The sequence below is a fragment of the Aptenodytes patagonicus genome, chromosome 7 (assembly GCF_965638725.1).
Source record: "Aptenodytes patagonicus chromosome 7, bAptPat1.pri.cur, whole genome shotgun sequence".
NCBI classification, from domain to species: domain Eukaryota; kingdom Metazoa; phylum Chordata; class Aves; order Sphenisciformes; family Spheniscidae; genus Aptenodytes; species Aptenodytes patagonicus.
The window spans coordinates 69,384,683-69,409,629 of NC_134955.1; the positions used below are offsets into that span (position 1 = coordinate 69,384,683).

Sequence of the window (24,947 nt, forward strand, 5' to 3'; positions counted from 1 at the left end):
AAACCTCAGTGCAAGGGCAGCAGAGGGGTCTGCGGAGCAATTTCACCTTTACCCACCATCTGCGTGGTGATGAAGCAAAGCAATGCTTCTTGCGTGCTGGATGAATGGGGGGGTGGGGGAGGGGGGGGTGTCTCACATTTTTTGGCCAAGATGCGCATGGCCACGTCCAGGCACACCCCAAAGCAGAAACCCCCATCCCCATCTCTCCCCGCTTCACCCGCATGAAGGATTGCAAAGCTATTGCAGCCTCCTGCTTCCACAGTGTGCTGCGGAATAAATAATTATACTCAGTTAAAATAAATTATTATACTCCGCTCAGACACCTCAGCTCTTATTTGTTTCTCGCGAGGAGCGTTCCAGGCTATTCTTGACAAAAAAAAATAACCCAGGAAATTCAGGTGGAGCCTTATTTACTTTTTCCTACCCAAAAAACCTCTCCTTTTATTTAAACCTCGTTGCCTGATGCCAGAAGGGGAGTCAGGCCTCCTGACGAAGAGCTGCAATCCTCCGTGACTGTCAGAAAGGGAAAAATAAAGAGTCATGCAAGTGGACGGCCTGAGCAGGGACCTGTAACGCAAGATGAGGACACGGAAAGAAGGGAAAGACAAGGCTTCGCTTCGGAAGCTGGAGGTCACAGAGAGCACCGCTGGGCTGATGATTATTCCTATATTTGCACTTTCAACGGTACAGGTGATTTTTAAAGCCACGCTGAAAGATATCAGCACATTTCTATGTGTACATTAGCAGGCACCATCCCAGTGCTATACAGCACCGTGCCTACACCCACACTTTGTGCTTACTGCAGCGTTTTCTATCCGAAGACCTCAGCGTGAATTAATTTAGCTTCCCAGCACCCTTGCCAGGTAGATTATCTTCCTCTTACTGAAAGAGAGGAGGAACAAGAAACAAACAGGGGCTGAAGATGAAGCCATCCAACCGGGATTGCCTTTAGCACAGACCTTTACGTATTTTTAATTTTTTTCCCCCCAAATCAGCAGAAAAGTGTGTTTCCAATAGAGAGCACACAAAAGGTCAAGCAGACTGATGGATGCTGATAACTCTGACTTCAACCCATGTCTGCAGAGGCAGGAGCTGCGTGCTTGTGTGCTCTGCAAGTCCACGCCAACCTGACTTTTTCAAGCCAAAGAGAGCACATTTTATAGCCCAAACGCAATTACAGGACAACGTTGTACATCGGGGACACAGGGATGTGGGTGCACAGACCTCGAGACCCCACAAAAGCCGCTCTCACCGCTGCTTCTCTTCCCCCAACAACCCTAATTCCTGATGACTTGACTTGGAAGCGGGAGCAGGGATGTCACAGGTGGGGTGGAAATACAGAATTGGGCCGGGGAGGGTGGCAGATCCAGCAGGAGGGGAGCAGGAGAAGCAGCTCCGGTCACTGCGGACGCCCTGTCCCGCTCCTGCCCCACGGCGCGGCCGCTCGCAGCCTGCGCCTGCGCGAGCCGGCTCCTAAATTTAAAACAGCCAGAGAGCAGCTTTGAAACAACAGCCAAGCCTTGGGGTTATGTGCATGCCGGGGGAGGGAGGGAATACATCCCCACGCTTTCCTTCGGCTTATCTCGTGGTCTTGGAGGCGAGGAGCAGCTCTGGCACCCACCAGACAGTGCCTTCATCCAAACCTTTACCATTTCCCTGCCGAAAGCAGCGCAAGCAGCAGCTTTAAGAGGTCTGGATTAGGGCCATCACTCTCACAGTCATGCCGCAGCGCATGGGAGGCAACGAGGGATCCCTCCTGGGGCCAAAGGGTCCCCTCGCTCCCACCCGGCAGCAAGCCTGGGTGGGCAGGCACCTCTTCATCCTAACACACGCGAATTCCCATCCGTCCCCCTCCCGGAGTGGAATAGAATCATTTAGGTTGGAAAAGACCTTTTAAGATAATCGAGTCCAACTGTTAACCTAACACTGCCAAGTCCACCACTAAACCATGTCCCTAAAGTGCCACATCTACATGTCTTTTAAATACCTCCAGGGATGGAAGCTGATATCCGACCATCCCCACCGGCCGCGTGAGGTCCACCCAGCTGATGCTCTCCTGGAGGGTCTCCAAAGGACACCGGGGTAGAGCCGGAGGGGACCCCACCACTGAGCGAGGGGAGGGAGGACGGCACAAAGCAGGGTTTGCGTGGGGATCCTTCGACTCAGGGTGCTGCACGCCCCCCCCTGCACCCCACTGCCTCGGCATGCCTTCATCCTGCTCCTCTCGGGATGCCGACGGGGAGCCTTCCCCGGGAACGAGCTCTCGGCTTGCGCGTGGACCAACGCGCACTAGAAAAAAAGAAGCGTACAAAACAAGTGGTGCATGTAAAACCCCTGGGAAAAAAGAAAAATGAAGCAAAGCCTGCATGTTTTGGGCAAGGTTCAGATACACCATAGCACACCATCATCATCCTCGGTGACTCCAAGAGCCCTTGCAGCTTCTGCTTGGGTCAAAAGGCCCGCTATGCCTCTAAACTACCCAAGAAATCCCCTACAGCTATTATTTCAGACAGAAGATGCTTCCTCTTTCATGGCAGTAATAAAAACCGAGATATTTGTGTGGCTTCTGCTTTGATGGGAAAATGGCTGAGGCTGAGAAACATGTGGCCACAACAAATCCCGTGCGACCCCTTCTCACGCTTCGCTGCCTGGCTCCGGCGCCAGGGACATTTTTCTTTATCCCCAAGTAGGATTTCCCCTTCTTTTTTCTCCTCTTTACCACACATCACCAGCCAAAGGGATATCTGAGGGGAAGGATGAACAGTAACCAGCAAAAAGCTGGTTTTTCAAAAACAATTTCAATATGGTACTGCCCCACTCACCTTTTATTTGATATATAGTAGGAAGCTGAAATCCTTTGAACAGAGGCAGGAGTACCGCAGCAGCCCCAGCTCCAGACCCAACCGTCCAGTCCCATCCCACAACCCTGAAGGTTTTTTTCCTGCAATCACAAACCCTTTTTGCTCAGGAGCGGGCATGCACGGCCCATGCCACCGCGGCCCCCTTTCCCCTAAACACGTTCCTACTGCAACTTTAGCGTTTCGACCCCGCCGAAAGCACCTAATGCCAGAGAGGAGAGGGGCTGCAGCATCCATCCCTGCTCCCTCCCCAGCAGCTACGGGCTCTCCCCGGGATGCAGGACGTGACGAGCCGCTTGCCCTCGAGTCCCCGCGCAGGCTGATGGGGAGGGAAGGAAAACCTGTATTCACAAAATCTCCACCTAAAACAAGCAGAAGGACGTAGGGCAGAAGAAGGAAGGTTGTGCCCAGGCTCGGTGCACAGGGACCACTGCACACGCCAAGGAGATGATTTAAGACCCTCAGGCAGGCAGCACTGGCCGGCCAGCCGACCTCAGGAGAGCCTGGCTAGAAGCAGCAGGGATAAGAAAGGAGGGAAAACCACTGCATACATTCCCCAGTTTTACAAGCTTTTTCCAACTGTTAAAAAAAAAAACAACCCCAAATAAAAAACAAATCCCCAGCACTGAAAACCCCTCAGCAAATTTAGCAAAACGTGTCAACAATTTTTGTGTTATAGCCCAGGCACACATGCTCTCCTCACTAAAAGGAGATGCATTTTTAGAAACCTTCTTTTGCAAAAACTGGTGGTGTTGGTGGGCCTTTTGTTTTCCTTTCTAGTGCTAAGTAGAATCATAGAATCATTAAGGTTGGAAAAGACCTCTAAGATCATCGAGTCCAACCGTCAACCCAACACCCCCATGCCCACTAAACCATGTCCCTCAGCACCTCATCTACACGTCTTTTAAATACCTCCAGGGATGGGGACTCCACCACTTCCCTGGGCAGCCTCTTCCAATGTTTAACCACTCTTTCAGTAAAGAAATTTTTCCTCACATCCAATCTAAACCTCCCCTGGCACAACTTGAGGCCGTTTCCTCTCGTCCTATCGCTTGTTACTTGGGAGAAGAGACCGACCCCACCTCGCTACAACCTCCTTTCAGGGAGTTGTAGAGAGCGATGAGGTCTCCCCTCAGCCTCCTCTTCTCCAGGCTAAACAACCCCAGTTCCCTCAGCCGCTCCTCAGAAGACTTGTTCTCCAGACCCCTCACCAGCCTCGTTGCCCTTCTCTGGACACGCTCCAGCACCTCAACGTCCTTCTTGTAGTGAGGGGCCCAAAACTGAACACAGTGTTCGAGGTGCGGCCTCACCAGGGCCGAGTACAGGGGCACGATCACTTCCCTGCTCCTGCTGGCCACACCATTTCTGATACAGAAATAGTACTCACGAGCGTCCTGGAAACTTGAAAAAAAGGCCATTTTTAGACTTACATGTGCAGAGAGGACTAAGAGTGTGTCACCATGTGTCTGAGCTAGATGTTACATTCTCCGAAAACCATATGCTGAAGATTGCTATAACAAAAGAGACTGCAACGATAAAGGGAAGCCTTATGTTCAAATACTGGTTAGTCGCGCAAGATTAGAAATTAGCTCACTATCCAATTCCTACATAAAGGCTTTAAAAGGACAGGATTTCTCCTTAACATGAAAGCAATGAACTGTTAGCTATTCTTTATTGAATTACTCATGCAGATTTCAAAGCAGCAGAAGTACAAAGCTTGTCGTCTTCTATGTCGTCAAAAAAAAACTACAGGGGCAAGGGCTAGAGCATCGCATCCAGGATTCACACTTAAACCCCATTCCCATGGGGACCCGAGCTGCCCTGCTGAATTTGAGGTCAAAGATTTACTGGCCGATCAATACAGCATATCCCCAGGGCATCAGAAGTTTAGTTACGGAAAAGATGGGCTGCTCATTAGAAGAAACTAGAAGAAAGAAAACAAGGTGTATGTTTGCAAGCAGGATGAGACTCCAGCTTGGATAAGAGGCTGCTTGTGATCTCATCCTCTCGGAAGACAGGACGAAATATAAAAAACCCTTAAGGAAGGAGCAGGCACGCAACACAAAACACACGCAAGGTTTAATACCTACAGCGCACGCAAGATGTACCCGCATGCAAGCAGAACCCCGAAGGATGCCACAAAACCTACCAGACACCCCCAAATCACCAAGGATCTGCGCAAGGCACCTACACCACCAGTGGCATGCTACGTTTCTGCGTCTCCCCGTGCAAGCGTGTCAAGAAACAGTCACGCATTAAACCGCTCAGCATCAAAACTAGTGCTGGTCATCAGACACGAAGGAGGTGGACGGACACCTCCGTGCCCAAGGCCAAGGCGGCCAGGCAAGCCGTCCCCTGAAATAGCTCCTTCCCAGCCTCCTCCTCCCAAACCTGGCTTCGGTTTCAGCTGCAGTTGTTCCCTCCCGAACTGCTCCTCCTTAAATAGTCTCCCTTCCTCTCTCCTGGGGGAGGATTTGCCCCACGGGATGACAGCAGGCTGTACGACCAGGAGAAAGCTAAAATAGACTTTCACTAAGATTAACATCCCATTAGCAGCTGTATTACAGTGAAATGCAACCACCTGGAGGATTAATATACAGACGGATTAATATAGAGACTGAAATTTATAAATAGAGTGAATATTTAATTTCTGCAGTGTATTCCCCGGAAAGGAGGAAGGTGGGGACACCCACAAAATAAGGAATACACCACCCAGGCGGAACAGCCGTGCACACCATGAAGCATTCCCCCTTCATCTGCAGCATCAACACGGGTCCAACCGGCGAGAATACAGAGATAGGAAGGAGCGAACGATATCCTTGACGTTTACCACCCAATGCACAAAACTACAGCTAATAAAGCAAAGCAAATAAACCCAAGATGCATTTTTGGGGCGGAAAGCAGTTGAAGCGACAGGAAGGCAGGTGCTTTGATACCCTAAATGAGCGACACTGCAGGTATCCAGTGTCTTTCCAAGTGGTTTCTAGAGAGGTGGCCGTGGCAGCCTGGCCGCCAACAGGCAGTCTGCAAGCAAGTGTTGCAGATTAAGTACTAAGCAACATTGCAAAAACAGCTGTAAACACTCCTGCCATCTGAACCTGGTCAGTGGGAAAGAAAACCGACCTGGATATCATACCCTTGGCAAGACTAACCCTCCCTTCCCATCCATCAGAAGTAACAGTCACGGCTACTTGCTGCGGACGGGGAGTTATTTATTAAGCGGAGCTACGAGAATCAGTTTGTGTGCGAGTTGTGGTTTGCCACGGAAAAAATCCATCTTAGGAAAACCAGAGCACTTGTTGCAGAATCAGATAGAGTTATCTTCAAAAGTTGCGCCGTTATCTGGTTTCAACATACAGTTCCTCCATACAGTACGCTGTGGCGGGATGTGATAAATCATAAAGCCATCCTTAGCAACGTGAAGGCATCGCGGCTATAAAATAGCCATCTTGTGTAAGAAAGCAAAACACACAGCAGGAAAAGCAGTTGGTGATATGGGGGGGGGGGGGGGGGGGAAACAACAACCCACCCAGGGAAAAAAAAAGCCCACTTCCTTGACAGGATTTATTTTTAAATGATGGTTGCTCAAGCCTGCTCGGGGAATTGGTATGGCAGGAGTAGCTCCCGTGCAAGAGGATGAATGGTGACTCAGCAGGTAAGAGCTGTCAAAAACGTGTCCAGAATTGGAAGGATTAAAAAAAAAAAAAATTAGAAGGGAAAACTATAAATACCTCAAGCAGTTTTGCTTTGTGCACTGGTTGGATGCCTGCTGCTGCAGAAGATGCTCTGCGAAGCAAGCGGGGGAACCCCGTCCCCATCCCGAGCACCCGTGGGGGATTCCTCCTCCAAAAGCAGGAGCCACCGGAGGCAAGGGGAGCTTTGCCACCGGTGTCGGCAGGACCCCCGGCATCCTCGTGGCGTTAGGAACCGCTTTGGGCCCCGTCTCTGCCCCAAACGCAACGTGTGAGGGGATCCCATCACCGCCGGATTTCGGCTACGGAGCTGGGGAGGGCCCTGCACCCCCAAGGCGCATCCCTCTCCAGCCTTCACCCCATTTTGCACATCACTCTGGAAAGGACAAGAGCAAGACTTTTTAATGCATATTCAGAAAAAAAATACCTCTTTTTGCACTGGCTTTTTTTTTTTTTTTTTTTTTAAATAAAAATCAAAAAGCCCAGCCAACATGAAAGGCTGCATAAACACTCCTCCTTTCCCCAACAGAAATTACAAAAATGCCTTTGAATTTGTTTTGGCAAGAAACAATGTTTTTTATGAAAGAGCTTCATTGAAAAGTCACAATTTGGAATGTACTCCTCTATTCTACGTTTTTTTTAAAGTTTTAATTACCACCTCAACAGTATTTTGACATAGTTTATGGTTTGTTAGACTGTATTATGCGTTACAAATGCCAAACGCACCTTTTGGAAGCGCCTTATTATTGTATTAACGCTAACTGTGGGGTTTGTGCTGCTGAGTCTTGTTTCGGCAATTGAAAAATAATAAATTAACTCCATTTGGAGAAAATGCTGCCATTTATAACCCAGCAATTAAGAACAGATTTAATTTTAGATACTGCTGCATTCTTCAGCTTATGGAGTTATTCAGTACTGACACTGGTGCTATCAGTATATGCCCAGTCCTTAAGAACAGACCCAGGCCACTTTCTCACCCCTTAAATTAGTGACGACAGAGATGAAAAGTTAACGCTGCTTTCCTCTCTCCCGGGAGCTGCAACATGCTGCAGAAAAAGAGCGCAAGCACGGAGCACACGCTGGGATTTCTACCACAACAGGCCACATTATATCAGCCAGGGGCACATAAGGAGTTAACAAAAAAAAAAAAACCAAACCCAACAACAAACCCTCAAGGGAGCGAAGCAGAGCTGACTGTATTTGCAAACCAGGGTGTGCAGACATTTTAAGGGACAGAAAAGCAGACCGAAGCATGGCTGGAGAGATGCCCGCAGCCCCGTGTCCCTCCCCGAGGCTGGGCGGTCGCGCGGCAGGTCAGAGGTGGAAAAAGGAAAATGTTTTTTATTTGGCCACGGCTCTGCCAGGGGGAAGGTGATGCCCAGGGAGGTCTGGTGCTGCCGGCAGGGCTCCAGCTGGCACCGAAGGGGACAGGAGGTTGCTGTCTGCATCCTATGCCGGGAAGAGTCAGAGCGGTCCAGGGACCAGCACCCGCATCCCGGCGGCGATGGAGCAGCCCTGGGGCTCCCCGACAGCCCCCACCGGGGGAAGGCTGGTGGAAAATGGGATGTGTCCTCACTGTGTCCCCTCGGGCACACGGCAGCAAACGCTCACTGTGATCACCAGCAACCTCCACATTGTGAAAACAGCCTCTCTGGACGAGGAAAGGGAAGGTAAGTAGAAGCGTGGGCACAGGAGTTCCCCTTTCCCCATCTGTGCTCATGGTGTCACCGGGCTCCCCGCCACCTCTGCCAGCAGGAGACTACGATGCACGGAAGAAAGGGACACACACGGGTCGTGGCAGCAGTCCAGACTTTGAAAGCAAAATTAACACATGCAGTAAGGGACAAGTTGTGAAACGGTTCTCTAATGATGGCAGCGGAGGACCCTGGGCATCACCTGAAACACCAAGGTGACACGGTGACAGTTATTTGCTGTCAACACCAGCCATCAGAGCAGCATTGTGGCTAGGACAGACAGGCTGCAGGATCCCCAAACATGACACGGCTAAACCAAGATATGCTTTGGCCACGCACTGTAGGGCTTGCCACGGGAGAAGCGGGATGAGGCTTTGGGCTCCTTTTTACCCAGGAGGCCAGAATGGGTCGCACACCAAGAGCTATGTGAAAACAACCAGGGGTTTTTGGTTTTGGTTTTTTTTTTTTTTTTACATCAACATGATGAAGCTAATACTCACAAAAACAAGTCTTAATGGTGCAACAAAAAGATTTTGCAGAATAGCGAAGCGGTCGCCCCTGAAAGCCCAGCGCCCAGCCGGGACGGAGCGGCAGAGCTCACGCAGCAGCAGCAGACCGTCTGGGGGGAAAAAAAAGCTCTTGGTATCCTTGGGACCCTGCCACAGATAAACCCGGACAAACCAAGGGATGAGGACCCGAAAGACAGCGCCCTTGGAGGGGTTTGCCAGCCCCTGATAAAGGAGGCAAGGGCACCTTCGCCACGTCTTGACCTCCTGCCACGAGTCCTCTCGGGCCAGAAGCACACGTGAAAGCAAGCAAAATTAAATTAAACCTTGGCTTTTATAGGGTTCCCCCTCCTCCTCGTACCAAAAAGGAAAAAAGCATATTTTTATTTACCAAAATTCCAGCGGTCTCATTTCCTGCTACATCCCTCTTGAAGGCAGCAGTATTGTCGCACTAACTGTAACTCTACTGAGCAACAGGCGACCCTCTGCTTTTAAACTGGAATTAGTTACGCTTGCATTATTTTGAAGCGCTGCACCATTAAAAGAAAGTTAGAGCGACTTGTTAAAACCTTTAAAAGGTAAAGCAACCCTACTGCTCCAGGTTCACATAAAAAAAAAACCACCAAACCAAAATCAAGCTCTTAAATCATGACTACTGCTTTAATGTGGTAGGTTTTAGTCTTATATCTTAAATTCACTCATTTCTCATTTACTTGAGCAATCACGCTAGCTTTAATGAGCTCTCCCTATGAAAACTGCAACTACAAAGGATCAGATTTGCTTATGTTACAGAGCTCCGCACACCTAGAAAGGAAATCCCAAAACATTGCGTGTTTCTTAACAGCCAGATTACTAGTTTTTAATCCTCTCTGCCAGATGCATTTTTAATCTCTTTGCAAATTAGTGTAATTGTATGGGTAAAGAGAACCAAAATATGCACATCAGATTAAAAAAAAAACCAAAACAAACCAAACCACCCTCGGTTATGTTTTGCAGAGCTGGCAACTAATGGAGCTGGGGCTGAATTCGGCTCTGCAGGCACTGGCAGAGGGAGAAGTCGCTGCATGGTGAGCGAGGAACTTCGTCACCCCTCGGCCACAGCTCACGGGCTCCCGTTTCTCCTCCGGGTCCCCTGCGAGGGACCACGCCGGGTCATGGATGGGCAATGCCTCCTTGCACTCGCGGCAGAGCACGAACAGGTAAGAGCCCAGGCTACCGTGCAACTGCTGGTCCGCAGCGAGTTCGTATTGTCCCTCGGTGCATGGGAAACTACTCACCCCTCCGGATTCACACCGGCCTGGCTATCTCAAGCCACCTCCTAACCCATTACGCGAGTTCTTTGCTATCCACCATCAGCAGATTTTATTGCCCTGCTAAATCGGACGCTGCCGCCCTCATACCGCAAGCTGAAGCGCGAAATTCATGATCCAACTTCCCTACCCACCAACCCGAAAGAGCAAAATTCATCACGAACCACCGATCGCCTCAGGAAAGCCCCCAGGTAAGGTGGGCACCTTTTTAAAGCCGCTGTGAGCACGTACCCGGAGTCACAAACCCTGGGCTTTCACCTGCAGCGAAGGGAGCGTGGGAAGCAAAGCCCAAGCATGCAGCTCGCAGCTGGCGGGATGGCAGGACCAGGTACGGCTGCAGGTCCCCATCCAGGGCTCGAGAGCTGCACGTCGTCCTCATTTCTACCGAGCCTGGACCGCCTAAGAGCAGCGTGCCCAGGGGAGGAAGGTGCATGTGGCAAGCTTTTGCAGCCGGGCAGGTTTGCAGCGAGCAGCTCTGCTTCTCCAGAGCCACCAGCTCTTGCCAGCAGCATCTGTTTTTTAACTCAGGAACACCTTGATGTGCCTTCGTAGAAAGAGAGAGTCAGTATTGCAAAGTCTTTTCTCCAGATCAAGGAGATAGCTGCCAGATTCAGTGGCCCTAGCAGGATTAGGGAGGTTGTTCCCATTTTCCACCAGTGCCAGGGGGCCAAATTCAGCAGGATAAATTCAGAATAATTACACTCAAAACCCCAAGAAGTTTTTTTATCTGTTTCACTGGTGAGCAGGACTCACCCGCCGGAATTAAACCCAGCTAAAAGCATCAGACTTCAGCAGGGTGGTTCATCAAGCAGCAGACTACAACCCTCTGTTCCCATCCTCAAGGTGAGACTCATTTACATTGCAATTCGGCGCGGGCGCAGGGCCCCAAGCCTGGCCGGCGCTGAGGGAGACCGAAAAGGAACCGGCGCATGAGCATCAGCTGTGCACAGGGACAGCCCTGCTTTCCCACGCAGGACGGGGACAAGAGCCCAGGAATGTAAGAAGTCACTCAGAAGTGCTGTCTCCTGGAAAAAGCTTTAGCAACCTTTTTTTTTTTCTTCTTTAGTGAAAAAAAATAAGCAAACAAAAGTCACCCCAGGGAAGGCGCATTCTGCCGAGATGTTTTCTGCAGGGGATGCAAATGGGGAAAGGGCCGGGGTACGCTGCACGCGGATATACAGCAATATAAACAGCTCTGCCAAGACTCAAGCTGCAGGACAAGAATAAATAAATGCGTGGAGAAATAAATGTTCAAAGGGCCCCGCGCACAGGTAACCCAGGCACAAACATTTCAGAGCTACAGGAGGGTTTCCTTCCCCACCTGCCGTATCTAAGCCGTATGTGGGATGCTTGCTCTCGTACCGAATCCTCCTCCTTCTCAAGCTCAAGAGCCTGGGCCCAGGAAAACGGATTATCCAGCATGTGAGTGTTCTGTATCAGTCCACCAGGGACATGGGCTGGGTGTGCCAGCTGCAACCCACCGCAGCCCTCAGGAGGGGAGGGAATGGCCCGAGCAGCCCCGCAGAGGAGCCTCCACAGCAAGAAACATGCTCTGCGGCGGTTCTCGGCATCTTCCCTCTGAGGGAGGGTACAGAAACGGTCTGGGACAGGGACGGAGCCATCCGATCCGGGCCACCGGCTGCAAGGGGACAGGCGATGCTCCCCGCAAGCTCACAAGCGAGTTGTGGACCCAGGAACCGGGCGCCGACCAAGAGACTGATTTCACAGACGTGCAAACAGCATCAAATCCACGGTGGGAGCGAATCTGCCGAAATCAGGGGCGTTACACCAGCAAGGAGAGGGATCTCAGGGGTCTGCGGGATGCCAGGGCAAGGCATGGGTAAGCCCGAAGCCTCAGCAGGGCTGGGCTGCAGCGTGGGCCGGGCTCCGTGCCCCTCGTGCGGCAGGACCCCCGGGTATTACACGCCAAGATTATCAACTGCTCAGGGTAGGGCGAGAAAAAATGAACTATTTCTATTTTAAAAACAGAAAACAACTGAACATCAATGCTAACATCCAGTTTGGCTTTAGGAGGGATTTAAAGAACTCGGGCTTCTTCGTTCCTTAATCCCACACCATGCTTCCCCACTACCAACCAGTATCGACTTCTAACAATGCAAAAGCATCTGCCCACATTTTTGCAATTATTTCAGACCCGGCAAAGAGCACCCTCCCCTTTCTGTAGGGTTAATCTAAAGAACAGTTGCCAAAATGCTGAGAACACAGTCAAACAATAGCTCCTCTGATGAAATTCCTCCACTCCATAGAGAAACCAGTATCCTCCAGCTGCTGTGGCTTGTCCAGAGAGATCTCCGAGTGTTTACCCGCTCCCGTTAAAAAAAAAAAAGGGGGGGGTGGTGGAAAAAGATGACAAACTGAAAGGTTCGAGTGCAGCTTGCAAAAAATTAATGCAGAGCCTCGCAATCTAACCACAAACACAAAAAGTTTTATTAATGCAACATTTGCTTTGTGTGAAATATAAACCCGGGACATCCGTGGAAGGAGGGCAACGCTGGCCACCTGTCCCGGGGATAGAGGCTCGCTGTACTTATCAGTACAGAGACCACTTTTAGCAGCTCCATCCCTTTAAATACTCATTCTCAGTGGAATCTCTGATCAGTCATTTATAAAAGCCGGGTAGCCGAGCTGGACAGCTGAATTACAGCAGCTATTATCCACGTATGCCTGAATACAAGCAGACACCTTTATTTATAAAGGCTCTCCGGCTGACCGAGATTTGACATCGGCTACAAAAAGCATTCAGCATCCAACTGACTGCTTCAGAATAATGTGATGAAAGGTTAGCGAGTGCAGTCTGAGAAGACACCTTTACACAGCGCTAAGAGCTATCGTTAAAAGAATTCATGCTGCTGCAATGACTCTTTTAACCGAGCTGGTTTAAGTAATTGATTTCCTGAACAGACACACTGAGTTGCACACCTTTGCCTTTCTGCTGGTATTTATTCAGATAGATTTTTTTTTTTTCCCCCCCTAGACCTAATTCTAAGACATTTAGAGTATTTTTTGTTTTATCAGGCCTACCCCCTCTCCTTTTAGACCTCCTGGGTCTCTGCGCTTTCCAAGCTGCTGCTTCTTGCTTGTTCGCCTTTTGGCTCACCCCCGCCGGCGAGCCACAAGCATGGACACACGCTTTCCACGAAACGCGGGAACCCGCGGTAATACAGGTGCAAAGGGATGGGGGAGGAAGAAGAAAAGCGGGTGGTAAGAAAAATCAGTTGCTCACGGTTGGTTTTCTTTAGCTCTAGTAATCTCAGTGGCAACCCCTGATAACGGAAGGTAACCAAGTCCGTGGCAAAAGCGTGAATTCTGGTTTAAATTGACAGCACCCCCAGGAGCAGCACGTGCAAACGTACCAAGCAGGGCTCAGCTGGGCGAAGGAAAGCTTTAAGTACGTGCATGTGCTCATCGGACTCCTAACTCTGTTACAGTAACCCAAAACAGGAGCTGGCACCTCCACTGGGGTGCGGAGGTGGGACTCGGCTCCCGATGGGGCTCCAAGGGCTGCGCTGCGCCTGCTGGCACAGTAACGGTAAGGTAGAGCCTTCTTTGCCCCGCTGCTCATTTCTTAAGCGAGGACCATTAAAAGCATCTTCCTCTGATTTCCTAAAGCATCCTTCCTGCTCCCAGCACCTTCTCCCCTCGCACCCATCCCTCCCGCCACACCCAAACCCGCAGCACCGGACTCACCAGCACAGGATTGAGCCCCAGCACAACTCTCCGGCTAAAATTCCCTACAGATGATGATAATTCGGGGGCTGAGAGCAACAGGAGCAGCCGAGTGACCTCGGGCATCCCTCGCAGCACCAACCTGAAGCTCCGGGGAGGTTTCCTAGGTCCCCCCGAGGGGCTGCTGGATGGGATGCCCACGGGGCCGCCCTCAAGACCCCAGCACCAGCGTCAGGAAGGAGCTGTGCGCTGCCCGTGCATTGCCGAGTAAGTTGTTATGGTTACTGAAGGGTTTGTTGGGGTTTTTTTCCCTCCTCTTTGAAAAAGAATTCTTATCAGTTTAACATAATACCGCAAGTCAGTAACAATTCTTATCTTAAAAGGTCACTCAGGTAGTTATAACTCAACATTTCATCTACGTTCACATTATCTGGAGGGAAACAGCCTGGGGACTTTGTATTTTTTTAAATAATCCACTTCTTTGGAACTGTAAGATTTAAAAAAAAACAAAACAAAACAAAACTTACCCAGAACCAAGCTGACCCCGTGGGCAATTGGAGCACACTGGGGAACAGACAGAAAAAAGGTAGAAAAAAAATCACATTGATGTTTGCTGCACGAGAAACAAGGGAAATATCCCAACAGGAAAACTATGAGAACCGGGGAAATGCACGAACGTAGACCACAGCTGCTGCAGAAACACTATGTTCTGCTTGCAAAAGTCAGATCAGCCAAGTTTCTCCACAACAAAAGCTGTGGATTTTTTCCTCCACATTTCTCTCCCAATTTTCTTCCTCCCTCACTTCCCATTGCAGACGAGGGACAGAGAGAAGGGGACAATAATCAAAACCCGAGGACAAGAAGATCCGATCTGTGGTGTTCAGGGTTTTTTCTTCTTTGAAAACACAGAAACAAGAAAAAACGCAGCGGCATGGAAAGTGAGTTTTAAAATGTTTCAAGCTAAACCTGGTCAAACCCTGTTTTATCCACCCACTCAATTCTTTCTTATAACAACAATTAAAACTCCAAACACAACACGTGCCCATACCCCACCAGGCAACAGCGTAGGCAAGGGGCAGGAGAACTAACTGGTTAAAAGTAAGGCAGGTTTGTGCTGTCTGAAATAAGTTTTATCAAAAAAAAAAAAAAAAAGAGAAATCTGGAACGAATTACTTTGTGAGGATCAGTAACAGAAAAGAAGCTTTTTAAAGCGCCCTGCGCTTCCACTCCAGGGCTGCCTCGCTCGAGAGCAAAGAGCGGGGCAAAGCTGCTGAATCCTGCAGATGACACTCACAATATTAAGGTTACTTTAAGTAAAATAACATCTTCAGGCACGATAGCTCAACACGCTGGGCCACGTCCAGCTCCTGCAAATGTCAGGGGAGGCTTGCAGGGATTGCGGCAGGAGCTGGCTCAGCCTTCGGTGCGACAGAGCCATCAGCACCATCCATCCGTATCTTCCGTAACGGAAAGTCCCACGTTCACAATACAAAATGACCATCAGTTTGTTCAAGCACGGTAGCGTGCACAGGAGAAAGTCTTTCTCTGCCCCGTGGATTATTTTTATATAATACAAGAAAGTTTTTGCACTACGGCTCAAGCACCGCAAGTGCCCAGAAACGGCTGCAAAAGGGCAGCAGCCAGAAGTAATAGCAGCAAAACACATGGTTATCACCCCGCTTTCAACTCAAGAGATCAGAAGTCCACAGACTTCATCAGTGAACAAGCGGAGCCTTCGCTTATGCCAGACAGGAGCCCTGAGCCCAGGAAGCCTTAGACGAGGTGCTGCACCGTACCGCCTGCGCACAGCTCTGCAAGCACGGAGCCCGATCAGAAAAACCACGCTCCGATTCAGACACCTTCACCAAGATCTCTGACAGAACCATACCACGGAGTCACCACATGCACACACACAAATAAGACTGCAAGCTGTGAACCACGCATCGGATGGGTGAATCTGCATTGATAAATCCTTCCCTTACATCTGCTCGCCCCTTAGACAGATGCATTTGCCTCCTGCATAGGAAGGCTAGTAAAAGCCCACGCACCTGCCTCACACAGCTAACTCCTGCCAGGTACAAAGCAAACCGGGTTTCTGCCTCCAGAACTGGTGCCCCCAGCCCGATGGGGCTTGTCTTCTGCTCACTACCCAGAATCAGAGCAGACCGAATTGCACGGCCGTCACGCGATGGGCGACACCACCTCAAACCCTCTGCTCTGGGAGAGGAAACCCAGCTTGCCATCCCCCCCGCGCCAGAAACGCAATTCCCTCTGCCCGTAAAACCCCTTCCAAAAAAAAAAAAAAAAAAGCCAGCATCACGTTCTCCAACAGAGAAACAATCCCAACCTTGTTTTGATGAGATCCTGCCCCTCCGCTAAACGCATCTGCTGCGGAAGAGGAAGCGGCGCGCAGGCGGAAAGTCGGGAACGGATCTGCTCGCTCCAACCTCAACTTTATTTGTAATTACTGGGGCCAAGATGGAAAGCCACAGGCTTGGCTGTTTGCCACTGCCAAACTCTCGCTCAGTGGCGACCTCTGCAAATCTCTGGGTCTCCTTCTTAGGACCAGAGCACTGCAAAAATAAACACATCGGTTTTTTAAGAGAAAAGGGGTGAGCATGCAAGCCTGCGCATCCCCTGCATCAGGGCCTGCAGCCTCTTTTAGATCCCTTAGTAGCTCTTGCGTAACCAAGAGTTAGCAAAAAACATAACGCTCTTGTTTATTCAGTGAAAATAGAGAAAATACAAGGGGCATGTGCATGCTCAGAGGTATATATGCACACACGATTCGTGTAAGGGTTCATCCCAGCTGCAGCCCTTGGAGCCAAGCCCCACTCCCGGGTTTCTGCAGACAGAAAGGGCTTCAAACACGACGACTTGTGCTTTGCCATCACCTCCTGCGCTCACCTGGCGTCACACAAGAAGTGGGGAGAAGGGTGGGGTGATCAGGTGGGAACCCCAAAACACAGCCCAGCAGCCGCTGTAGTACACCAGCTTCTCCACCCTCTGATGAATCCAGCCCCGAGGAGCTGCCAGCTCTGACCCCTGGGGTTTGGATGAGGTGGTAGCGCACGGGGTGCCCTTTCTCCAAACAGTTATCTGCGGTAACATTAGACACAAGCACGAAGCTGGAGAGCTAAAGCACTGACGAATGCATCTTAAAATAAAGCACGCGTTCACACTAATTACTATTTCAGTTACTCACGCTGATTGCAAACATAACTCCCAGCTTGGAAAAAAAAATTGCTTTCATGGGCCATAAATTAAATAAATAATAATGGTATTTTTTGGTGGAAGATGAGAATAAGAACGGCCAGGGCTTGGGAAATTGCAGGAAGATGGGAATTCGCACCGTGATCCACCTGGTCCGCAGAAACCTTCACCAACTGCTTCAGGGAAACTTTGCAGGAAACTTTGGCCGACCGGAGCATCAACTGTTTTAAAAGCAACTGGCCCAAATACGAACGTGTAAAATATAAATGGCGAGATGGGCACGCAGCTTTGTTCAGACGACACGCCGAAGGACGTAACCACACAGACGATGATCCACTGGCAACGGCCCGGGCTGCGAGCAGAGCGCTTTCCCCATTCATCCATTTAATCTCATTTGAAGATAAGTGTATTTGCAAACTAGATTATTTTAATCGATGGCTCTACAGTTGGTTCTTACTCAGCTCCTGATCTAAAGCTATCCTTTACCTCTCCCATCAATCCGCATCTTGACGGGTTGAAGACTGCCGTACACCATCAGGGATGCCCCGTGCGGTTCCTCCCCTTCACGTACAGCCTCCCTGCACCCACTGTTGTGGGGCAGAACTTAACCTCGACTACTTTTCCAAGAGCAAACACGAGATACCTGCACAGAAGGGGTAGCATTTGGATAGAAATCAAGGGACAAGCAGCAGGTCCGGGCAGAGAACTCCAGCTCAAGTCTGTCACGATGCATGAAATGCTTCTCTGCATCTTCTACGTGAACTTCAACAGTGGGATTTTTCCCCAACTGCAGTCAGCGGGGAAATTAACCCTGACATCAGGCCCCTCGCCGAGGCATGCATTATATGACAAAATGGTTAAAAGGACACTGCAAAGTACAGAAAAGTCTCTTCGGGAGAAAGCACCGACCCACTTGCACCACACGATGCTCCAGGCAGCAAACCACGCTGTCCTCGTTAGTTAACTTTTTCCTCCCTCCCTCCCATTTTAAGCATTGCTACTTAAAAAAAAAAAAAGTTTCCCCCGGCAAGTTCTGCCACACGGGAAGAGGCACACGCGCCACCCGAACGACCCAGCCCCCCGTTAGCTCTGCCCCGTGGAGGAGACCTCGCCATTCGTACTGCCGGTGCTTTGGGAGCGAGCCACAGGGAGCTTCTCCCTCCTTCTCCGACTGCAAGGGACGCGTGCCAGGAACCGCGAGGGAAGGCGTTTTTAAGCAAACAGGAGAAAATATAGAGGAGTTAAGCGCAAGCCCAGAGGCGTCGCCTCTAGGTCCCATCAACGGGGCGAAGGGGAGAGCGAAGGGGAGCCGCCTTCACGCCGCGCCACAGACCTGCCTCCAGCCAGGGCTGGTGTGAGCCAAATGCTGGCCTGCGGCGCTTCCCATAGCTGCTCTGAAAGCACCTTTAAAAATAAAAATATATTCGAGTTGCAAGAGAGTACTGGGTGCGTAGCCTCGCTCGAAGCCCCTGGCTAACGTTGCTCTGTACCTCTACACCCCTCCCCTTGCTATTCTCCAAAAAAGCCAGCAGATAGCTTTTAGCCCTCAAGTTTGCAAACAAAACCTGGGCAAGATGCATGGCAGCAGCTCAAGCAACAGCATGCAGATTAAAAGAAGCCAGTGTCCAACTTCCCAGCAGATCTCTCCATTTAAGAGTCCCAGCTCATGATTTTTAATGAGCAGGGCCGGCAGGGCTGCTCACACCCCCCTCCGGGCCGAGACAAGTGAGCAGAGGGAGCACGCCATGCCAACATCCAGCATTGCACTTAAAAATTTCCTATTGCTCCCACCCAGCAGGGAGCTTCCCTCCCTGCCCCGTCCTCCTCCCAGGATGCCTGCTTGGCCCCTCGGGTCCCCCCCGTGGGACAGCCCAGCGATGCTCTCGTGCAGCCCAAGGGCACTTAAACTACAGCTCAGCATCGCAATGCAACGGTAAGCCAAGAGAAACAAAAAGAACTGGGAATCATCTTCAAACTGGGCACTGGGATGGTTTTCCATCAGTGGGGGACGCTGGGGGCGAACTGCAAAATTCACACAGCGGAGGGGTAGCAGCTTCCCGATGAGCTGGGAGACTGTCTGCGGCCGGGGCGGCAGCAACAGTTGTAGGGCAGCAACAACGACCTAAGGATATAAGAGGCGAGGTCTGCAGGAACATGTCATACCTTTTAATAGACCAGCTGGTACAGTTGGGGGGAAAAAAAAAACCGCCACAACCATACAAGCCCTCCTTTGAGCTGGTGCACCTTCATGCCTGGCCATTTTTTCCAGCTGCATCACTTGGTCTAATTAAAGACATTACTGCTCCCTGCAACCCTCGTCTCCTCCTCCAGCCAGTCCTTCCCAGGACGAGAAATCTAGGTCATTTTGATGCTCTCATTGTGATACTTGACAGCCTGCCGAAATGAAATAAAGATTTTGGCCTTAACATGTGAGGTAGTTAATGTCCTGTGCACGGGGCAAAGCAAGCTTGTTGTCCTTCAAAACCAAGAGCTGCCACTCTGCTACCATCAGCGCAGGTGGGTGTTTGGATGCCTGGAGGACCCACAGGAGCCTTCGGCCGTCTCCGTCGGCCGGCAGAGACTGCAGGAGCGAGGAAGCCGCGGCAGCTCCGAAGCCAGGGCTGGTGGGATGGAATGTGGGACTACTCTGGAAGTCCCAAGAAAATCCCAGTCACCCCCCTGGCCGTCAGAGAGTGAATGCCTGAGCAGGCGGGAGCAGAAGCACATCCCGCACTCAGTGTCAAAAGCCAACGGACCAGGTTTTGTGGATACAGCAGCCTCCGTCTCCTCATCGGGTCTGTAACCCGCGGAGCGGCTATACCCGGCACCCCTCGGCGTCTCGGCCCCAGCCGGCGGGCGCAGGAGAGGCACGGGTCCCGCTCCCACCACAGGGCACATTACGCTCCTGCCTGACCTTTACTGGCGGCTCGGAGGAGGTCGCCGCGTCCTGACGGCTCCGAGCAGCTGAGACCGAAGCCGCCCAGCGAGGCCAGGCTGGAAGGAAGGAAGGAAGTTATAGCAGGCTTTTAAATAGCGCTATGTAATACCTGAAACTTCTATTTCTGTGCACGGATGATATGGTTTCCATATTCTTCTCCATGCACGGCAGGCCAAGCCGTTCGCGCTCAAACTGAATTAGCAGCAACCCACGTTCTTCACCAGTTAAACCATTAAAGCTCTGTGACGCTACTCATAGCCACCATGCAGGATAACCGCAAGCTGTACGCTTCACCCGATGAAGAAACGTATAGATTGCCTTCCGTCTTCGCTTCTCACTTCTATTTTACCTTTATAATCAAGCAATACCTGTAAACGCACTACGGATTGCAGGTGGTCTCGCAGCCATCTGCGCAGCCCCTGCACCACGTGCAGTCACATCTCCGGTGTGCTCCGAGACACCGGCGTAGTTTTCTTGCAAGATGTCTCTCATCCGAGGTGGGCGACGTGGTTATATCCACCCCTCCGTGCTTGAGCAGCTATCCAAAGAGCCACAGAAGCAGGAGGCTCCTCAGGCCTTTTTGAGGGTCACATGTGGCTGTACGCAGCAGAGCCACATCAGGTTTGCAGTCCTAACGAGGAGGGCTCGGCTGCCGTTATCAAAAATACCCTTACACTTGGGGAAAAAAATAAGAGAGAACTCCTCCAAAATAAATAGACTTGCTTCTCCATGTTAATTAACTAGTTAAAAAGAGTTATTTTCTTCCTTGAGGTTTTCCCCATCTCATCTGCCGTACAGCAGACCTCTCATTTGGAGTCTACCAGGCAAGAAACAACCTGGACACCTTTGCTGAGAGGAGTTTTCCTCCATGCCTGGTCCACCCACCCGAAGGCTCGTGAGCCCAGCTCCACCAGCCAGTGAGGATTTCATGCTCCGGTCTCCGTTTGGGCCCCCTCCTGATCTCAGTTGTCGGTGATGATATTGCCAAGGATGGTGCCCATCCACCAAGGAACACAGCAGAGCTGCCACCTCCTTCTAACGGCCGCGAACTAGGGGTAACGTTCAAGTTTTCCCACCTCCCCAACGGGACTGGGGCAAGCAACCGGTCTCGCACGTACAAAAGCAACTCGTTTCTCACGAGGACCCACCGTTTAAGTCAATTCAGACACTTGCTCCGGCACGTTAGACAGCACGTTGCACTCAGGCTAGCATTGCTTAAATCGTGGTGACACCCCTCACCAGACGGGAGGATTTCACCCATGCTTCACCGAAGGTGACCACACCACGTCTTACAGCCAGCTCCTACGTCCTATTTAGGCTGCGCACCGCCGTCACCCCGCAGTCCCTTGCACACCCACTGTCGCCACGTCCCCAACCTCAACAAGGATGCTGGTGGGGCACCTACATGCAGGGAGCCACCATTTCCAAGTCAGCAAACACTGGGAAAACGTACCAGGAGCCACCTCAGCCCCAGCCTGGGAGGGAACTGAGCCCAAATCAGTTAAGCAAACAACGGGATTCAAACAGTAAAGAGTAACGCAAGGTTAGATGATGCTGCTGCTTTTCAGAAGAACTTGGTGTGATTCCATTGCCAGGCAAGTGACAAATGCCAGACCGTGAAATGGGTGCTGAATAGGAGCGGTTTAAAAAAAATACAGGTGGTTTTATGAAGAAGGCAGCATTAACACTGGAGACTAAAAGCTACTCCCCAACAGTTCTTGGTTGCAAACCTCAGCTACCCTTCCCTCCACCGCAACAGGATTGTACGGCTCGGAAAAGTGCATGTCCTGCCCCGCAGGATGCACGGATATGTCCATCCCACGAGAAAGCCGCACGGAGGGGTGTTCGGTGAGCAAGAGGAACTCAACGGATCCAGGTTTTGCTATCGGAGTTACAAATGGCTTGGAGGAACAGCTCATTTTTGGAAGAAACGTCAGGGAAAGTGCAGGCAGCAGCTCCACAAACGCACTAAGGGACAGGCAGGAGGCTGGATGCCAAGCTTCGCTCGCAGGAGAAATCCTCGCGCCAAGCAAGGTCAATGGGATTACAGGGGCAAGCAGGAATTGCTCGCACGAGTAGAGATGGGAAGGGTCCAACCCCTGCTTTCCACCCTGGCTTACAGCGAGCAAACGCCACCACGCAGATGGCCGTACCTGACTTCGTATCTGGGAAGACTTCAAAACGCTGTTTTCCTTCGTAATTCACCTTTTCTGCAGTCAGGAGGTAAATCACCCCCCTCTGATTACCTGACCGACCCAGGGGACACGGCTACCGCCAAAACCACAATTTGAATGAAAAACCGCGATGCCGATAAACAACTAAAACCTAAAAATACATCGCTCACGCCGACTTGCAGCAGGAATCGCAGCAAGCCTGCGCTAAGGCCGGCATGGGAGGCTGCACATTTATCCCGGAGCAGCCGAGTTTAGAGAGCATGCTCCCTCCCTGCGCCCCCCCCCCCCCCCCGGGGCCTCCCCACCCAAATGGATGAGGTTCGGCCCTTCAGCTGTTTATAAAACCAGCAGTATTGCGCCCAGACGCACTCGGCAGCATTCCTCCCTCTCATTCCTAAGAGCTATATAAGGGAACTGCCAATTCCAGCCTTGCTTCCCCCCCCCCCCCGTAGCCAGCCCCGATCCCTTTGCGCCGGAGCAGCCCCGGGCTTGGTTTCCTGCAGAAGGACTTAAATCCATCCTCGGTCGAACACGGCGTTGCGCTGGACCTTGTCATCAAATGGCAGCGCAGGCAGCTGCCAAATCCTGCCGGCTCGGTGCTCTAATAGGGAACAGCTGGAGAAGGACCCTGCATTCCTCCCGCCCCGTCAACACTGGGGGCTCTGTTCGGGATCCGGCCGCCGTCAGCCCGCAAGATTTCCACCTATCGCGAAATGCAGCCGGCTGCTCCCCGGCACCGCTTCGACATGCACAGCCTGGAAAGCGAGAGCTGCTGGCCCCCCCCGCCCCGGGATTTTAAACAAAAGGAATGCTTTGCAACGGGAGCGGGGGGGGGGGGGGAGAGGTTGCTTTGCTTTTTTTAGTTGGTTTTGTTTTTGGTTTGGTTTTTTTTTTTTGGAGAGGCTGGGGAAACGGAACTATGCAACTTAAAGACAGATTTTGCCCTCCCTGCTCATACTCTGCATTTCAGAAACTCTGCTTAAAGCCACTTGCATCCCTGCGTTATATCTGCACGTACACACTTAGGAGGAACATACGTGTTTGCAATGCATACACACCCGTAAATAAACACGTTAACACACAGCGCAGTTCGCCCATCGCTTATGCCACGTTCATACTGCTCTAACTCCGTTTACTTCTGCGGAGTTGAGTAACTTGTAATGGGGTATAAATAAAACCAAAACATACTTTCGTAGCCATGCACATTTTCTATAATGCGTCCTGTACGTTCAGTAACATAAAACGGTCTACTCATATTTTCTTAGAGCTCTGCTGAAACACAAGGGGGTATTCAGAGCCGCAGGAAAAAATGCGTCCAAACAGGATCTGAATGATGAAATAGGAATTGCCACATTAAAAAAAAAAATAAAAAAATAAAAAAAAATAAAAGGATAACCCAGCTGCCCAGACCTTTAGAAAATAACAGTTTGTCTAAGGTAGTGATGGGCTGCTTCTGCATGTTGCAGAAAGCAAAGCAAGCCACGTTGTCCAAAAGAAGCCTAGAAAATCCAGACTCTACGTGACCTGACTTACTTATTTCACAGGAAACTGCATGGAAGGAGGAAGGGGGGGGGGGGGAAGGAAAAAAAAACCCCACCAATCATTCATGCTACCGTAGTTACACCACGCCATAGACTGGAGTAGTTTGCCGTGAAAAATCAAACTGAAATAAGCCATCACCCGTTTGAAAAATAAAACGTAAGAAAAGAAGCTGTTAATGCAATCAGGCCGGGGAGCCCTGGCTCCCCGACCTCCCTCTTCTCTCGGGTGTTGTTTTGTTGTTTTTTGTTTTTTTTAATTTTGCCTGCATTAGAGCATCGTTCAAGAAGGGTTGCAGCAAAAAACCACTCACCGGGGTTGTTGGCCTCCCCTTCGAGGATGTGGAGCTCGGTGCAGTCTGCCAGGGAGTGCTCCAGGCAGAGCTGGAGGAAGCGAGCTTGGGTCCGGCTGACGCGTTTCAGCAGCGAGAGCAGCGCAACAGTCTGCTCGCACTCGTTCCAGCCCTTGAACCAACCGGCCAACACGCCGACCTGGTCTCGAAACATCATGGTGAGCCGGTGGCCGGAGGAGAGACCTCTGCGGGGGGAGAAAATAAATAACTGGGAAAGCCTCCCCGCCCCGACTCCGCTTCCTCCCCTACGTCTTGGGTCAGGATTAAAAAATAATAATAATAATAATAAAAATAAAATTTAAAAAAAAAAAAAAATAATCTCCTTTGCAATAAAAAGGGTGGGTTTTGTTTTGGACGCAGCTTTCGGCCTGGGTTGGGTTTTGCTCCCTCTCTTCTGGCTTCGGTGCAGTGCTGGATTCCCTGACGGCGACACGGGAGGGAGGGAGGGAGGGAGGGAGAGGGAGGGGGAAGGGGGGGGGGGGGGGGGCCGGCCAAAAAAAAAAAAAAAAGCCAAAAAAAGGAAAACCCCAGCGTCAGGGCTGCCCCCAGCGAGGCTGCGGCGGCGGCGGGCAGGGCTGGGAGCGACGGGGGCTGCCTCCTCCCGGCGGGGCGCGGCGAGGGGCGCCGGGGGCCTCACACCTGGAAGAGAGAGGGGGGGCGTCAGGGGGGGGGGGGACGGCGGAGGAGGAAGAGGAGGAAGGGGAGGAAGGCTCGCCCTCGTCCCCTGGCACGCAGCGGCCCGGGCACCGCAGCCCCGCTGCCTTCCTCCCCCTCCTCCTCCTCAAACAAGCAGATTTCCGACACCCTCCACGCCGGGAGCAACCCCCCCCCCCCCAAGCCCGGTTTGGGGAGGTGGGGGCAGCACCCACTGCCACTGCACCCAGCAGAGGGTGGCAGCACCCCCCCAGCAGCACGGGGAAGCGGGGGATGTAAGCAACCCCCACGCAGTGCACCCAGCGCACCCCGGGGGGGAGGGGGGGGGAA

General features: G+C 51.4%; 1 protein-coding gene across 4 annotated transcripts in view; it reads right to left on the reverse strand.

The window, feature by feature from the left end:
- SAMD4A (sterile alpha motif domain containing 4A) overlaps nt 1-24,387 on the reverse strand; it is a 106,212-nt gene extending 81,825 nt beyond the window's left edge. For all 4 annotated transcript variants that reach the window (XM_076345727.1, XM_076345726.1, XM_076345728.1 and 1 more), the window contains exon 1: nt 23,925-24,387. In XM_076345727.1, coding sequence (XP_076201842.1) covers nt 23,925-24,120 — 196 coding nt within the window. In that variant the 5' untranslated portion in view covers nt 24,121-24,387. The remainder of the gene's footprint in view (nt 1-23,924) is intronic.
- Between the last annotated feature and the right edge of the window lie 560 nt (nt 24,388-24,947).